Here is an 18,633-nt window from a genome sequence, read left to right as displayed (position 1 = left end):
ACGAAACTGGCCTAAGGAGAGGAAACATTTTATTGCACGGCAAAGACATGTACACTTCAGTTGGGAACTTTAGTAGTGATGATGTCTTCAGTGCCCTTACTTTGATGTCTGTTTTGTCTCCGATTACCTGCCCTTGCGCAATACAATGTATCGTGAATATGGACGGTATAATTCCAAACGGTTATATTCCATGTCAGTACAGAATGAGATCCAGATTTGTTGTACCATCATAACCCAAGACTTCCCTTGCTATGAAATGCCCAGATGATGTGCCAGCGGGAAAGGATTCGTTGTTTTGTGAGAACGTGCGTTTCGTTAACGCTGATTTGGGCAGTATCACACACGTCACGCTGACGTGCGAGGAGAGACAAAGTGATGTGGATGTTTGATGGAGGTGTATTTTCAAATAGTTGGGGAACAATCCAGGTGTTGCAACTAGGTCAAACCGGTATCCGACTCTAAGTCACAGTGTTACTCACACCGAGAGACGCAACTACACACCTTGAATACCAAGGAATCTCTGCTGAAAGCGGAGTCGATTGTACAATTATTGTTACCAAACGGCGTATTTTCACGTGTCGTCCATGAACACGTCATGGTGCCAGCTACTCACCTGTGTGAACGTATTCCCCCTGAAAGAATAAAGTCATTAGTTTTTTTATGTGGTTGTAAGAGTTGATGAAAGAGTGGTGGAACGGGTTGCACAGCCAGTGTTACCAGTCGAGGGCGGACTGTAAATAATCCTTGTACATCGATTTAGATATTAATTTTAACTTGCTTCACACCCTTCTAATTCGTGGATCGGTGTATACATCAGCCTGCACAGGCACTTCCATCACAGCCTCGCCCTGTTTAATCCCCATAATCTGCATCCATTCACAGCGGCCAGAGTAAAAACGCCGGGGCTTACATATGGTTTTGAAAATGAAATTTGGGTGAACTATCAATATAATATAGATATAAAAAGCCTTGCAACCTATCGGGCTTACACGAGACAAATGGCTTGCTACTCGCATGCACACTGACATTGCTGTCTCTTTCCGTTTGTTCTGCACGCACAACACATCAGTAATGTATATTTATAAATATACCAACATTTACAGAAAATAGACTGAATAAATATTTTTTACTGATTCCATCTGTCAGATGATGATTTGTTGTCATTACAGTAAGTCATATTCCAATAACAAGTAACTATTGATGCTTCTGAAATATATAATCCCGCCATTGCAATCAGTAACACTCTTGAGTCGAAATAGATACAAAGTGTAGTTTTCTGTAGTTAGTATGACAATGTTGTCCCTGGGAAAAATAAGAACCATGAACAATGCGGTTCTTCTCGGCGACTATTCACAGCATTATATGACGATGTTCCTGGTCCTGTTAGACGGGAGATCAGGCACACTCCTTATATCCGCTAACACCTTGGGTTTGCCTTTAGGTCTGTCATGGCTGAATGAATTATGTCCTCCATGCAGAGGTACATGGGCATTTTACGGCGCTACAGGTACCTGTAACACCTCCAATTGCTTTTGCTTTTCTAACATAAGCGTGTAATCTGAATAAAAAGGACCTCTGCATTCACCACGGAGACAATATATTCTTATCGTCGAATACCGATACTATTTAATCTTCTCATGGCAGCATAACGCCAAGACAGTGATTCACAAACACATTGTTATGGCATACTCCTAACGTACTAGTTATGTACGTGTGCCAGCAGGAAAGGATTCGTTGTTTTCCCTTATGTGGTAGAAACTACATGTGTATTTGAACATACACCATATATAGGCGGTCTATTCATAATCGAGTCCGGATCAGGAATAGCGTGAGAATGAGGCAGGAATTCGTGGTCTACAAACTTGCTAACATGTGGCTTAAACAAAAGTAAGGTCTGAAATCACGCTCTTGTCATTCCGATGTTACCCTATACCAAACCTTCCCCAACGACAATAGTGGTCGACAACTGAAATGGAGTACACACTTTGTCCTGCCAAAGTCTCTGCTGTGGTGGTGGATCAAATATCTCCTCACTATCACCTGCCTCATCATCACCTGGCGAATGAGGAGCAAGTGAACGCTCCGAAATGCCGTGTTATTCACAAAAACGAAGTTGACGTCCATAAATCTTGCACTTCTTTTCTTATGCATTCCACTTCTAAATGCCCTCCAAAGATTTCAATACTTCCTCTACAACACTAGATGCATCGCAACAGTGTCTTAGTATCACTCTGTACGGCGTTTCCAGATCTGAACCATATAGTGTGTATGTGGGTTGAACTCTACGCGGACGCACCAATGTTCACTCTATGCAAAGATGTGAAGAGCAGTGTACATGGTCGTCACACCACGTAGAAATATCAGAATGCCCCTTTCAGGCGAACTTCTCTTGTGACAGGAATCGAATCACTTTGAAAAACAAAATTAGTGTCATATGCATCATATGTGCACACATGACTGTTGCCAAGCGACCATTGTTTTTGTATTTTGTCATGGTAATTAAACAATAGAAAGTGACATCAGTGAAGTGAGTGAGTGAGTTTAGAGTTACACCGCACTCAGCAATATTCCAGTGGAAGCTGTCTAAATCGACTTTCACTGGGACTGAAGAAATAATCCCGTTTAGACAATGTGCCGGATTGTAGAGCTGATGATAAATGTACAAGCTGCGGATGGGACTGAGATTTTAGGCCTGTGTTTACAACTTGCCAGATTGGACAGATGCCGGTTTAGACAGCTTCCACTGTATATGGCGTTGGTCTGTAAATAATCGAGCCCGGACCAGACAATCCAGTGATCAACAGCATGTACATCGATCTACGCAATTGGGAACGATGACATGTGTCAACCACGTCAGCGAGCCTGACCATCCAGTCGCCTCTTACGACAAGCATAGTCCCCCTTTTATGGCAAACATGGGCTGCTGAAGGCCTATTCTGTCCTGGACCTTCACTGGGTCTTACTGCACAAACTACACGAAAAAATGGATGAAAAAGAAATTATAACAAGTATGAAATTAGATTTATACGAAAGTGGTGTGAAGTTATGCATTGCAAGAGCATTTCTCACTCGTTTCATACATGTGGTATGGCACAAAGGCTTGCCTTACAACCTCTATGTATTGAACAGTATCGATTTTTTTCAGTGGTAGCCTATGCGATGCCATTGTTGAGAATCTACACGAGAAACCACTTCAGATGTCCACGTCTTGATATTATATGACAAACACTTACTCTGCATACTGACAGAACAAGTAGGGTGTGTGCTGACATATGCATGTGTTCACACTGACGTACGAATATACCCTGAATGGACAAGGTTGCTGGCTTCAGGGCGCAGCCCAATTTGAAGCGCAGGTAAAATATGCAGGCTTCGGCGTTTTCCCAGACACTTCAAACCATCCCAAATGAAATACACTCACCGGAATATTGTAGCACTGTTAGACCCACTACATCATTGCATCGACGTTAGCAGGTTTGTGTTTGCACATAGTCGAACGTCAACACAAATATACCCGATCTCGTGAGCTAAAACATGAGCTACATAATTCCATGGGGTTTGAAGAGGCAAGCGTAATTTGTTGTTTCACTAATATGGACAACAGCTCCTAAGTAACATTTTGATTTGAAATTTCAGTTCGATTTATCTAATTTCGTACATTCGCCGGTCATAAACGTGGTGCTCCGATGGTGACAATTTTAATTTCCCTGGCTACACCCAATTCAGTAGCACCCGAGATAAGTCTTCAGGGGCAATCAGAAACTCTGGAGGAATCCTAGTGCTTATTAGGAACACATTGGCTAAGTATATATCATACCTACCTTCTGAATCCTGTAATGTGCTTTGGCTCAAAGTGCAAATACCTGGTAGCAACGTAGTGTTCTATGGGGTGGTTTATTATTCACCTGCAGGCTCCAGTCAACACGCCGAAGAGAACCTCTTTGATCTCCTCTTACAAGACATAGAGAAGTACAGATCTGCACAACCGCACTGTGACATCATACTGCAAGGGGACTTCAACGCCAGAACAGGAGCCGGAAACCACTGCGATTACATTGAAAATGACGACGCCCACTACTTACCCATCGATGACGATATAAACTATATAGAAGATACCCACCTTCCACGTACATCTCAGGATCACGTGGTTAACAAACGAGGACATGCCCTCTTGGACTTCTGCATGTCAACTGGACTCCGCATATGTAATGGTAGGATAGGCAGTGATCAGGATCATGGACGCTTTACATGTTTTGCAAATAGTGGTAGTAGCGTTGTAGATTATGTATTATGCTCAGAAAGATCATTTGTATTGTTTGAAAAATTTGATGTAATATATAACGAAGTAGAAAGTACACACATGCCTATTGCCTACTCATTGAAAATAACAAAGCCTGAAGGATATGTAAACACAACATACGATGAACTGCAACGTGTTAGGTATTCTTGGAGTGACGATCAACGAGGATTATATCTTGACCATTGGAATCGCCAGAGAGACTCTATTGCTCAGGACAATTTTATATATCATATTAAATGTAATAACACTCAAAAAGCCTTTACATGTTTCCAGGAAGTGCTCCATCACTGTGTCGAACCGTTCAAGAGGCAGAGTTTTGGTACTCAGCCTGTTGTCAATCGCAACAATAACAATAGCTGGTATGACAACGAGTGTCGTGCTGCACGTGCAGCAGCCAGACAAGCACTTCGTGAACTACGTGACTCTAACAGTGAAATGAACAAGGACAGATACCGTGAATCCCAAAAGATGTACAAAGAACATGCTAACGTGTTTAATAATTTTGTACAAACTTTAAACAGTGCTTTACTATCCAAAGACAGTAAACTATTTTGGTCTTATTTTAAATCATTTAATACACAACGTAATAATATCTCATGCGCAGATTGGAATGAACATTTTTATTCATTATTTCAGGGTACAAACTTTGCAGACAGCGAACAAGACTTTTATGCTTTTGTCTTTGACTTTATTGACTCTATTAATGACGAACTTATCGACAGTACAGTTGATAATGACTTTCTCGATAGAATTATTTCACATGAAGAAATTACTGAAGCTATTAATGATATGCAGCCAGGAAAAGCCCCAGGTTTCAGCGGAATACCCCTTGAGTTTTACAAATATGCACCGTCTGCGTGCTATGAGATGCTTAGATTATTATTTAATATAATTCTACAGACTGGTAATTACCCTAAAGAGTGGACGTTTGGAATTATTATCCCGATATACAAGAAAGGTGATCCTAATGAACCAGGCAACTACAGACCAATTACCCTTCTTGAAGTGGCATCGAAGATATTCGCCAAAATAATTTGCAACAGGTTATCAATTTGGGCCACGAGAGAAAATACTTTAGCTCCAGAGCAAGCAGGATTTAGAAAAGGTTTCCAGACTACCGATAATATTTTTGTTTTAGACACTGTTATAAACAAATATTTATCACTGCATAAAGGTAGACTCTACTGTGCGTTTATAGATCTAAAATCAGCTTTCGACTCAGTCCCCCGTAATGGCCTTTTGTATAAGCTATGGATTGGCAACGTTAAAGGTCGAGTCTTTAGACTTATTAGAAATATGTATGAAAACGTAAAGTCTTGTGTTCTTGTAGGAAATAATTGTACTCAATTCTTTGATTGTAATTTCGGAGTTCGTCAAGGCTGCCAGCTTTCCCCCTTTCTCTTTTCATTTTTTATAAACGACTTAGTGCAATTTCTTGAGCAGGATAATCAGTGGTCTATCAGTATCGGTATGCTGCAATTGTTTATATTACTGTTTGCAGACGACATAGTGATGATGGATAGTACAGTTAAAGGTCTCCAGAAAAGGTTAGACAAATTGTCAAGGTATTGTGATAAATGGCAGTTGCTAGTTAATTTAAATAAAAGTAAAGTTATTGTCTTTCGTAAGAAAGGTAAACTTAAAACTTATGAAAGATTGTACTATAATGGCCAACCCGTGGACATAGTTTCTTCCTACAAATATCTAGGAGTACATTTTTCAAGCTCCGGCAAATGGTATATTGCTCAAAAAACTTTAGCTCTCCAAGCTACTAAAGTTATCCAGTGTTTAAAGTCTAAGATATATAATTTCTATAACTTGCCTATCAACATGCTATGTCACATATTTGATGTTAAGATTCGGCCGGTTTTATTATATGGTAGCGAGGTGTGGGGTTTTCACCCCTCACCAGATGTAGAAAGAGTCCATGATCGTTTTTGTAAAAAGCTCTTATATTTACAAAGATCTGTACCGAATATTGTAGCACGTGGTGAGTTAGGTCGCCATTCACTTAGAGTTAACTGTTATGTAAAGATTATCAAGTATTGGATAAGACTCTTGTATCAAGATGATAATGTTATTCTTAAGAAAGTTTATTCCTACCAGTTATCATTAGCAAATCAGGGTTTGAGCTGTTGGGCATTAAAGGTAAAGTCGTTATTATTTGAGTATGGCTTTGGTGAAGTCTGGAGTAAGCAGGATGTTGGTGTTATAAATCATTTCATTTCCTCTTTCAAGCAGAGATGCATAGATATTGATAAGCAGCGCTGGTTTGAAGATCTCCACAGATATAACAAACTAACTTTGTACCGCTCTGTAAAACAAGAGGCAGGTTTTGAAAAGTACTTATCTTGTATTTCTGTTAAGGTTTATCGTATTGCCCTTACTGCATTCCGCTGTTCTGGCCATAGATTATTCATTGAACAGGGTAGGAAAATAGGTTTAGCCAGGGAAGAGAGACTTTGCCCCATGTGTATAGTTAGACAAATTGAATCAGAATATCACTTTTGTTTGGTATGTCCTTTTTATGATAGTCTAAGACGCTCCCTCATTCCTGCATACTACTTCACATTTCCCTCAGAAACCAAATTTCAACAGTTGTTAGCATCAAAAAATGTTCATGTATTATCACTGCTTGCAAAATATGTATTCCTAGCAGTTAAACTACGATCACGTTTTGTATTGCCAAATGTATAACTGATGTTCCAGGCGCTTTGTTGTGCTACACACTGTATTTCTCTTTTAAATGTATAATGGGCCAGTGGCCACCCATACTGTCAATAAACTCACATTCGCCGGTCATAGTCTTTTGTGAAAATTCCATCGAAGAGTTCTCTTACTCAAAATCACGAGTCGCTGATATACTGTTTGTACCATCTCTCTTTGTACCACTTCACCTTGTACCACTTTACTTTGTCACCTCACTTTTTGTCTCCTCAGTTTGCGCTAATCACCTTGTGCACCCTCAGTTTGTACCCTTCACTTTGTACACCCTCAGTTTGTGCCCTTCCCCTTGTGCCCCCTCGGTTTGCGCCCTTCACCTTGTGCCACCTCGGTTTGTGCCTCCTCAAGTTCGGAAATATATGTGCAATCTACTGGGAAAGTAGATACTGTTATTATCTGAACACGTCTATAACACCAACGAGCACAAGTGAATCAGAAATACTTCTGCGCCGTGGATACATTTCCACAAGACTGAGTATGTTCAAACGGTTGTCAGGCCTGTTGACGGTGTGTTCTGTTAACAATGTATTGCAAATTAGTTACCCGACTCGAAAGTCTAGAATCTAAATTATTAACTGGGCTCCATCGTCCCTCTACGGGAATATTGCTGAGAGTAAAGAGTGTGAAACCCTGGGAAACGCAAATCCCACTCACCCACATCTGTAGCTGCTTGACGTCGACGCCAGTTTACTCCTTGGATAACCACAAAACAGATGCCTTTACGGCGATCGCGGGCGGTATAGCAGCTTAGTGGTTTCAGCGTTCGCGCGTCCTGGGTTCGAATCCCGTATGGGTACAATGTACGAAGCCTTTTTCTCTGTCCCCCGTCGTGATGTTGCTGGAATATTGTCAAAAGCATTCTAAACCACCCTCACTCACTTGAATCCTTGAACAAAACTCACTCAATACAAGAAATCGCTTCCAGGAAATATGGCAAATCCCAAGATCCTGCAACCCAGTGATGTGGCACCTTGAAACGCCGAGACAAACAACCACGCCCATTTCCGTCATAGAACTCAACCCTATGAATGAACCATAGACCCCAAAGATTCAAGGACCAGTTTCCAAGCCACAGCTATAATTCCTGGATGTTGTATTAATTTATTTAACATTGCCCAAGAGACTGCGGTGAACTGTCATTCTCAATTAGAAACCAGAATAAAAGTTTAATTTAGGATAATCAGATGGAGTGCTTTCTAGGTGCTTAGTTTCCCATCCCACAAATTCTACATTAATCATTTCTCACTGTCCTTAGGGTCATGGCAGAGTAACTAAACTAGCTAACTATAATTTCACTGACTCGTCACGGGATGATATATCATATTCTTTCGCTAGCAACTTCGGAGTTTTTGTCCCCGGCAACAGAGATAAGACCACCCAGTGCACTGTGAAATGTACAGTAACAACTTTTATCTGTAAGAACCCTACAACAGAATTTCAACACCCAGTAAATGCAATTTCAAACTACACCATATTAGGATATAGTTATTAAATACCAACGACGGGGAATACCCAGACTCCATTACCGAAACAGATAATATTTGGCGCAAACGGCAAAAAGGTAACATGGATACCAATGGGTCAATTAATAACAGAGATGACACAGCAATGTCCTCGTTTAAATGGGTCAGTCCTTGTCATGTTTTTAGCAAATATTAACCATTAATTGCACAACGTTTTAGTTGTTAGATTCTCTCCTAACTGTTTATCCAGAATGCTGTGCCCACGGTATAAAATGTGGCGGACAGAAAATGAACAAGAATGGTAACTAAAACCTAGCTTAGCTAATAACGGTGCCCACGTCTTACATCATCAACTCTAGGTGTCACCTTACGTTATTCAACGTGACTCAGACCAGATATGTTTATCACGTGGCGTTGAAACCAACCTGGACGGGGATTGCACCCACGGAAAAAAAACTGAACTAGTTTCATACGATGTCACATCCTAGAAAGTGGTCCAGTGACCCACATGCATGTATGTAAAAATCAGATAGAGCTTCCTTCTAGAGTCAATTACACAGTCCCCGGTGGCTCGGGAGTTTTCCGGAACGGCAGTCAATGTGGATCAAGGTCATTCTTCATTAATCACTTCCAGGACATGCTCTAACGTGGTGGCTCGACTCCATATAATTGGTCGTGGTAATAATGAGTGGGTTCTGGTTTTGCATTTAGACGAGGAGGCAATCTAAGTGAGACCCACAGAACATCAGTGACGTGAAAATTGTACTGCGTTGTTCAAATACTCCTACATGTCGACGCTCGGCAGACTATAATCGGAAGTCTGGGATCATTACGTGCCATTGTTCAGTGTTTTTTGTCCGGTCTCCCTTTATTGAGATGAAAGAGATTACTATTTTCATTGTAATTGGTTTTATTGTGCATTATGGACTTACTACTACTTGTGTATGCGACATGAAATCAAATAATAACGTTTCAAATCCGACAATCTTACAATAGGCTACAACCGGCGTTAGTAGGCTACAATAGGTTGCAATAGGCTACAACAATCTACATCAGTTGCACTAAACTACGACTGACTACAACAGGCTACAATGTATAGGAAACAATAAGTTTCGAATCACACACCTAATTTTAGCTGTTCCGTGTCAGTGCAATCTGTCTGTGAACTGTGAGAAAGTTTAAAGGTAGTATGTGCATGTGACGCTGTGTTTGTAGGCCGGAAATACGTTAGTGTAACCCTCTTCGAGTGTTACAGGTCAGTGTCACGTCCCTGCTTGGCCCTGATGGAGTAGGATACATGATGTAGGAAACAGTGGGAAACATTTCAGGTTTATTCCACAGTTCACACAATGTAATTGTCTCCTGTTATTCTGTCTGCGTCTTCGAGAGCACCTAAGCTCTGATCATCCTTTTTGGGCGCTGCATCTCCCAAGCCTGGCTTGAAGATGTGCTGGAGAATTGAGGCTGCCATACAGTCACCACTGACATTTGTCATTGTTCTCATACGGCCCCTGAAACAGAAACACACACATTCCATATGTGCACGCTGTTGGTGCTGACTATAGTCGTGTGGAATATATAGTTTTGTGTATTTTATAGTCATAAGTATATTATAGCATATATATCTGGTAGTAGGTAGAAGAACTATTGACATACATTTCTTCCTTGACTGGTTCTTCTGGTTGGACTATTTGGGTCTTCACCCATCAGTGATCACAATGCTCTTGAAAATGGAAACTTTAAGCCAAATTTACAATTATTGGCGTCTCAGACAATCACATTCAAAATGTGCTTTGTTGCGTTTTGTTTGTTTGTTTGTTTGCTTTTTGTGTGTTATTGTTTGTTTGTGTGTTTGTTGGGTTTTTGTGGTTTTTTGTTTGATTGTTGTTGTTTTGTTTTGTTTTTGTTTTTTGTTTTTGTTTTTTTTCGGGGGGGGGGGGGGGGGTCTGTTGTTTGACGCTAAGACAATCGGACAGTGTGAATGAGGAACTAGAGATAATCGAGCCCTGAGAAGACAATCATGAGACTGACATCATGACCATCCACATACGCATTTGGGATACGACAACATGTACTAGCCATATTACCGAGGCAGACCACCTGATCACTTCTTACGTGATGCTGAACATAATTCTTCACCAGTAATTAATATGACCTGCAATACGATATTCCTCTGTGTGTTTTCCCATCATCAAGCATCTCCTGTAGACAACTGTACTGTTCCGGAACGGGACCTTACTAGCATATGGCATAGCTGGTCCTCAATAGTATATGTACTCACAGACACCAGTCGACAGCTAGCACCATGTATAGGTCCTTCACCGGCAGTCCCACAGAGATCATCACCATCATCGTGATCATCAACCCAGTGCCAGGAACTCCAGCTGCTCCTATACTGCCCAGCGTGGAGGCAAGGCTGGAACAAGAAACAAGACACTTGTGTCCAAGATGCTTTGAAGCACTGACCACGTGTTTTATTGTGTTGATGGGACAAGGTCAAACTTCCTTTGCATACCAGTCTAGGATACTCACGTACTTGACACGACATTTTGATGTGATCGTTTCGACAGAGGTTGTAGCAGCTCATGTGATAAAGAAGCTAAACAATGAACGCGGTGGACATACGTCATTACCAACACCAAGTTAGCAACATTCCGACCAACCACCACTAAGCACACGAACACATGGTAACGCCCCAGATCAAAGCTCAGTACACATTTCTCCATCTCAGTATGATTCACAATCCGATATCTGTCTATACGGTAGTCGAGATTATCTGAGAAAGGACTGGAGTGATGCAAACGTTACTAAACCTTTTACTCTTTGGTGAATCCTGCAAACACGTGTATGCTATTGCAGACAGGGAAACGTAATCAACCCTTAATAGAATCAGAACTGTTGGTTCCATGCGGGAACGAGGGTTATGCGTGTTTTCGACCACGACTTTAGATAAATCCGTTTTCACATTTGAGGTTCCCTCAAGAGAAGACTGGTCATCATTTTTTCTTTAGAAAACTATCGGCGGAAACCTTTGTGTTATATTAGGTCAACAAGATTCGAAGTCAAGATTGTCTTCAGGGTGACGTAAAACAATAGTACGCATGAAGTGAAATTGGAACAAAGCTAGTACGTTTTATGAGCTCTTATTCAAACCTGGGAGCATAATAAATGTTAAGTACCCCAGTGTAAGCACTTGTAAAAATTCCAAATGAATCCTGCTCAACTGAGCCAGGTAGACAGAAGTGACGACTTGGAACATCGCACCTCCATCCATGTTAATGGTAGCCCCTATTGGTAGAACAAAACGGGTGATTGTCGGGTCAATCTTCAACTTTTCCTCACAACAACGTATTGTCACCGGAAGTGTGGCTGCACTGCAAAGTAAGTTGTTGAATCTAAGTAACTGTTGCAAAATTGTTGACTTATTGTGAATGCGTATGCGTGTTGATAGATATCGTAAGCGACGACTGGGAGTCTAAGTGTGAAATCCACTTTGTAAGTAATTCATACTATGCATTATTCGTTTAAAAATTAGTTTCATGCAAGGGGAAGAGGAGCGCAGAACTGTAACAATGTGAAAAGGTCGGACCCTAAATTGATTCTTTGATGTTATACATGCAAAGACTGCAGCTGATAGTCAACTGTAGACAAACCTTGAATCAGTTCCCAAAGCTGTGGCGAGAGCTTGTAGTATTCCAAGAGACACTCTGAATGGGTTCTTCCTTGTGAAAGCGAAATAAATCAACGGAATGATGAACACAGTATGAATAAAGAGACCAGTTAGACCAGTGACCATGTACATCCCAAGATGCTGAGCCGTCCCTGCAAGATCTTTTGCACCTAGAATCTTGCCAGTTACCAGAGAGAGGATTCCAATCGGCGAGTACCTGAGACGACAAGAGGCAAACTTACATACTGATAAAAACAAAGTTCCTATGTCTTGCCTAGCGTCACAGCCATAAACATACTGTCACTGACGCCATGCTTGGAAGATTTTGGTCTGTCATCCTTTAATTAATATTAATATGTATTTATGGATTGTCTCAAAATTCCGATCCACGGTTGATTTTGTGATCACAGTGATCACGTTTGTCAGTTTTTGAGATGCACGAAAGACGCAAACAGACATAAACACCAGTGGCTGTGTAATCCTATTTGAACTGTATTTTGACATCGGGCTGGTGCAGTCAGTTAGCAATGTACATGCTATATCGGTTGTAGGAATATACGTTCACGTTACTTTAATTAGAGGATATTCGTAAGCAGAGTCGTGTGTAATGACATCCAACAGCACACACTGTCCTGAAGGACCCAAGACGTTCCAATCGAAACCCTCAGTGGACAGCTGCCACTTTGATATTAATTCAAAAAAATCCAACTTTGTTTCACTACCACAACAGATCGACTTTCAATGGAAAGCAATTAGTGAAGAAGATATCTGTATCACTAGAACTAATGATGACAGAGGGTGAACCCGAAAAGGATAAACGTGTCCTGCCCGACTGGAAGGCGCCATAACTTGCACCATTTAAAAATGTATTTGCTGTCTGTATGAAAAAATCTGAATTCGTCAGTATGACGATTAGGAGAATGAAGTTACAACACTGTGTGTATAACGGCGTTGCTATGTTATGACGTCACTAAGCTATGATGTCACAGTGCAAAGGACACGGAGCTCTGCATATAGTGTGCGTCTAAAGTACATCAATATACTAGCAGTGATATATGATTAATTTCATTGCATGCAGATGGACAAAAATGGGTGTACAATTTAAACAAATTTTTTTTTGAACCTAAAAGGTTTGATGAAGTAATTTTCTTCTATTTTTTTTCATCACTGTCCGACAAGATTTTGTAACTGGGAATATTGTAAAGTTTGGTTGTTTGTTCCCAGCACATATTTCTACATGTCCACTCAGTGTATTTCAACGACAGGAGGGGTCCCAAATTCTCACTCTTGACCGCAGGACATCTCCCGTCTGTCCGATATACTCCTCGCCGCATCCACCGCACTTTATGACATATATGACATTCTGAGATGCGCATGCCATAGTTTCACGTACTTCGAGGACATGACCACTCTTGCATGTACCTCAGTTTGGTGGCACGCATTTGGTTACAAAGTGTATGTTTAAATTTGCATTTTCTAGATTGTACAGTTTGCTTGATACTCCTACCCTGTGTTTTGCTTTTAATTAACTTGACGTGTGTCAGTTCATCTTTTAAAATGTCGTATTTTTTGTAAACTTTAAGGCAGGAGAATTTCACAAACTTTAGTTAATAGTTCAGGATTTCGACGGTTGAAGGTGGATACAAACTAGATCTATAGCATCTTTAACTATTTGTCTCGGGCAGTTTCTTTGTAAAGCTTGCAATTCATTTATCTTGAAGTCTGCACGAGGATCATACATCAGATTGCTAAGACACATGCATGTGTACGAACAATTATCGTGGAATTTCGCCACTTTTCACTGATGTACATCATTTACAGAACTCATTTACCGAACCTCACTGACGATAATCTTTTCAACGAACCTCAATGACGATAATCTTTTCAACGAACCTCACTGACGATAATCTTTTCAACGAACCTCACTGGCGATAATCTTTTCAACGAACCTCACTGGCGATAATCTTTTCAACGAACCTTACTGACGATAATCTTTTCAACGAACCTCACTGGCGATAATCTTTTCAACGAACCTCAATGGCGATAATCTTTTCAACGAACCTCACTGGCGATAATCTTTTCAACGAACCTTACTGACGATAATCTTTTCAACGAACCTCACTGGCGATAATCTTTTCAACGAACCTTACTGACGATAATCTTTTCAACGAACCTCACTGACGATAATCTTTTCAACGAACCTCACTGACGATAATCTTTTCAACGAACCTCACTGACGATAATCTATTCAACGAACCTCACTGACGATAATCTTTTCAATGAACCTTACTGACGATAATCTTTTCAACGAACCTCACTGGCGATAATCTTTTCAATGAACCTCACTGGCGCTAATCTTTTCAACGAACCTCACTTGCGATAATCTTTTCAACGAACCTGACTGACGATAATCTTTTCAACGAACCTTACTGACGATAATCTTTTCGACGAACCTTACTGACGATAATCTTTTCAACGAACCTTACTGACGATAATCTTTTCAACGAACCTGACTGACGAGAATCTTTTCGACGAACCTTACTGACGATAATCTTTTCAACGAACCTTACTGACGAGAATCTTTTCAACGTTACGGATATTGTTTTACAATACATAGGTCCTTGTGCATACAATACCTTTAAACAGTATGGAATATTTTGCAAAATTTAGTTTAGGACTGATGCCTGAAGGACGTAGCTATATTCACACAATTCAGTCCAAACTTTTTACGGGAAGTGAACATTTCAGAAAAGTATGGCAGTCAGTCAGTGAGGCCTTAGACGTCTCCTCGTCCAGTAAAGAGCTCGTTCGAAATCATCGGATGACAAAGTTACTTACCACATGGCTGAGCGAACCATTTTCATTGTGATGAAAGAAATCGCGTTGAAGAATTTGAGAAGAACATTGCCAGGTTTTGCCATTTTCCCAAGTACGGCTCCAAACACGCAACAATAAACCAGCAGGCCTGTAGAAATAGTAACATATTACAAAACACGGTTCAGAAATTGAACAATAACATGTCATTAATAAGATTATTTCTGCTGACCGTTTCATTTTGCATGGAATATGTGTCATAAGAATTCGTCTCAGTTCTTATTGCTTGTTTATCACTTTCCCTAAAGCACATGAAATATGCTTTTCGTTGGGGTAAATATCCCCCAAATCATCTATAATATCAAGAGAGTATCCTTTTTCAAAAGAAATGTTGTTTCTTTATTGGACATGTTTATCTCCCCGTGAAGATCTGGGTTATGTGTTTCCAGTAACCCACGCTTGTAAGAGGTGACTAACGGGATCGGGTGGTCAGGTTCGCTTGGTTGGTTGACACACGTCATCGTATCCCCATTACACAGATCGATGCTCATGCTGTTGATCACTTCATTGCCTGGTGCAGACTCGTTTACTTACAGACTTACTTATTTTACATGCGGCTGGAATATTGCTGAATGCGGAGATAACAAACCATCCACCCAACCTTTCTGGAACGGTGCCATGTTTTATGGAATACAAATGACGCTTGTGCCATGTGTTCTCCTCAAGAGAGTTAAAGAACATCAGTTTCATTCATATTACAGGTGTTAAACTGTCAGGAAAGAATTTGTTGTTAACTTTTTACAGTAGTATATAATGAGTAGTATTTATTTTAATTTTCAAGTTAACCTATCGGAGTTAGCTGAAAATGCTTAATTTGTGAAAACAACCCTTACCGATGGTATTAACTCCGTCCTTGTATTCAAGTTTTGCCACCCACGTGGGACTGCTTCCATTATGTAACTTCATCTCCATTTCATGTTGTACTTGGGCTGATACATCTGTTCCAGAGACAGACGGGTTTGTTTCATTCTGGTCTATGTTTTCCATTGATGTCTCTTTCTTCGTGTACCCTGTGCCAGTAGTTTGAAAGGCCGCACGCACTATGTTCTCGGGGAATAGGTTTCTAAATAAATGAACCAAAGATGCTGTTCAGTGAATGCCGAAACGTTTTTTTCCGTGCAAATTTACGGACTTTAACCAAAGACTCGGGACAACAGATTTGCAGCCCCTAAGAAGGCTATTCTACACGTCTTGAACCTCTCCTGTGATACACATGCGCACACATATATATGGGCTGGACTGGGTACATGGTCTGTAGAGTATGTTACGTCTATGTGACAGTTTCGTCACTATACTAAACATATTTTGGGGGGGTATTTATTAATCTGTAAATATACTAATTTTGTCCAGTGTTAAAACTTTCTACCTCACCAGGTCCATGAAAACATCCCTTGAAGAAACCATACGAGTGTCATCGGGAGTATGCTCAACCGAGGTGGTGACGTCAATATCTCCAGGTTTGATGGCAAAGACCAGAATAAACCCTGTGATGATGGCGATAACTGTGGTAGATACATAATACACGAACGTGAAAAGTCCCATCTTTCCTGATGTTTGACGATCCATGCCAGCAACACCTGAATGAGCAGTGGAGATGTGTGGCGTCTGAATGTAAAAGCGTATTACCACATCGCAGTTACAGGTAAAGCACGTGTCATTTTTGGCAGTATCATCTGAAAATTTATGTCTTTGGAAAAACGAGCACCAATAATATTTTTTGGATAATCAAAAAATGTTTGGCTACCGTTTCGGAGAGTAACGTGGGATGTTTTATCTGACTTGCAAAATGCAAAGCAACACGCAACCCTCTGCCAAACCAACCCTAATATTGTACAGCACCTTTTTAAACAGTACAAGTTGCTCTTGGTGAGGATTGGAGGATGAAAGATTAACGCTTGTCTTAATTTCTTTCTTTTGACTCAGATCCATTGCATTGCGAAACTAACGGTACCTACACATGCTGACACAATCCAGGAAAGCAAGAACGTTTTCGTCCGAATACGAACTCACCTGTGATCATGCTGGACACTATCAGGGGAACCATCAGCATCTTCAACATCCTCATAAATATTTCTCCTGGAAACTCCACCATGGCAATGGTGTCTGATGAAGGGCTAAATCGTCGACAAAGAAGCCCAACCGTCGTCCCAAGGAACACTGACACTATCGTTGATATAAGCAATGCGTTTTCGCGAAGCAGTGGCAGGACCTGTCAACGTGTACATGGATGAACCATGTTAATCAACTTTTTCAGGCAGGTATGATTCTTGCCCCTGGAAAGCTGTTGTTGTAGCGTAAGGCAATATTTACTCAATCATTTATTGGAGTCAGATTAAACAACTACATGTATTACTAACTGCGGTGTGAAAAGCGGAGTTGGAGCATGAATCAAATGTATGTGTTGTTGGGTTATAGGAGCGACTGGCATTCGAACTCACAATTAAGGGCGTTCTGCAGTTCCTTTGGGAACTGGGAAGCGAGGGGCCAAATCTAAATACATTTAATAAAACAGGATTGTCTCTCATCATTAAGCATTGTCAACCAAGCTAACGATGCGTCATGATATTAGATATGTTGTGGGGTATTTCCCGTGATTAGGGGACTTGATACCAACTGGAATGAGTGCACGTTCGCCACACGTAAACATTTCACTGAAAAACTAGGTTTGTCATCTTTATTGTAAATATGTTTCTGCGCGTGTAATGTCCACAACAATGCCTTCAGTGTATAATTCCGATCCGAAATTCATCTAGATCTGAAAATCACTTTTTGTAAAATATACATTTTTCGTCGGGAATAGCTGTAGGTTGCTGATGCATTCACTCACCCATCTGAAAATTCTGCTTCTACGTCATGTGAACCATTTTGAGGTTGATTGAGAACATGACAACATTTGCTTTGAATTACAATTGTGCTGTTCGTGGTGATGGTGGCATTCTCAATAAAACATAGCCATTGTCTGTCAGGATTAACAACTATAGTCAATGCCTTGTGAACATGAGTTGGTGAATGCATTAATTGAAGATCCGAGGAGTTGGATTACCATGGCGATCACTGAGTGAGTGAGTGGGTTGTGTTTAGCAGTAAACAAGATATAACTGAGAATCATTTGCAATTTATGCTTCTACATTCACGTGAACGATTTTGGGGTTGATTTCATCCCCAGGAAAATGACAATATTTGTTTAGAATTTAGTGTGGTTCGTAATGGCATTTAAAAGATTTTTTACATACCCATTGTCTACGCTGACTCCTTCCATCTTTCATTGTGATATAAGGCGCTGTTTCAGAACTGCAACTATTCAGAATCCAAACGTGAACAGTTAGATGCTCGCGATCTCTCACGCGTTTACCTTTGTCGGCTACATCCGGTGTTTACTGAAACGTACAATTACACTACAAATAAGCCAATGGAGCTGACCTGTTCCATTTACCCAGTTGACTAGCCTGTTTCCCGTCAAACCGCATTAACCAGACGTACTCAGGAAGTTCGTCGTGTCAGTTTGTAAAATAACCATTTTAACTGACGGAGGACCTAGTACCAAAGACATATTAAAGCCCCGGTTGTATTTTGTCAATAGAACAGGCATCATACAATTACAA

The 18,633-nt window shown here is 40.6% G+C and overlaps 1 protein-coding gene across 1 annotated transcript; it reads right to left on the bottom strand.

Moving 5' to 3' along the window:
- Positions 1-9,804: 9,804 nt before the first annotated feature.
- On the bottom strand, positions 9,805-18,404 carry LOC137256005 (excitatory amino acid transporter-like). The gene is made up of 9 exons (XM_067793645.1): positions 18,265-18,404; positions 17,042-17,240; positions 16,398-16,608; positions 15,865-16,094; positions 14,996-15,122; positions 12,141-12,374; positions 11,667-11,861; positions 10,769-10,903; positions 9,805-9,998 (listed from the first exon to the last, which is right to left on the bottom strand). Exons 1-9 carry the CDS (start codon positions 18,295-18,297, stop codon positions 9,830-9,832), a joined length of 1,533 nt encoding a protein of 510 aa, XP_067649746.1. The 5' UTR covers positions 18,298-18,404; the 3' UTR covers positions 9,805-9,829.
- Positions 18,405-18,633: the final 229 nt, after the last annotated feature.

This window comes from Haliotis asinina, chromosome 11 (assembly GCF_037392515.1).
Source record: "Haliotis asinina isolate JCU_RB_2024 chromosome 11, JCU_Hal_asi_v2, whole genome shotgun sequence".
NCBI classification, from domain to species: Eukaryota; Metazoa; Mollusca; class Gastropoda; order Lepetellida; family Haliotidae; genus Haliotis; species Haliotis asinina.
Note: the sequence above shows the minus strand (reverse complement) of the source record. Positions and strands in the feature narration are given on the sequence as shown.

What these genes read in the sequence shown, in the direction of transcription:
- LOC137256005 (XM_067793645.1), bottom strand. Translation starts at nt 18,297, where the DNA reads ATGAAAGATGGAAGGAGTCAGCGTAGACAATGG. An exon ending in GTTTTCATGGACCTGGTGAG is followed by an intron (nt 16,095 to 16,397) that starts GTAGAAAGTTTT and finishes TCATTTATTTAG; the next exon opens with AAACCTATTCCCCGAGAACA. An exon ending in GGACGGAGTTAATACCATCG is followed by an intron (nt 15,123 to 15,864) that starts GTAAGGGTTGTT and finishes CTATTTCTACAG; the next exon opens with GCCTGCTGGTTTATTGTTGC.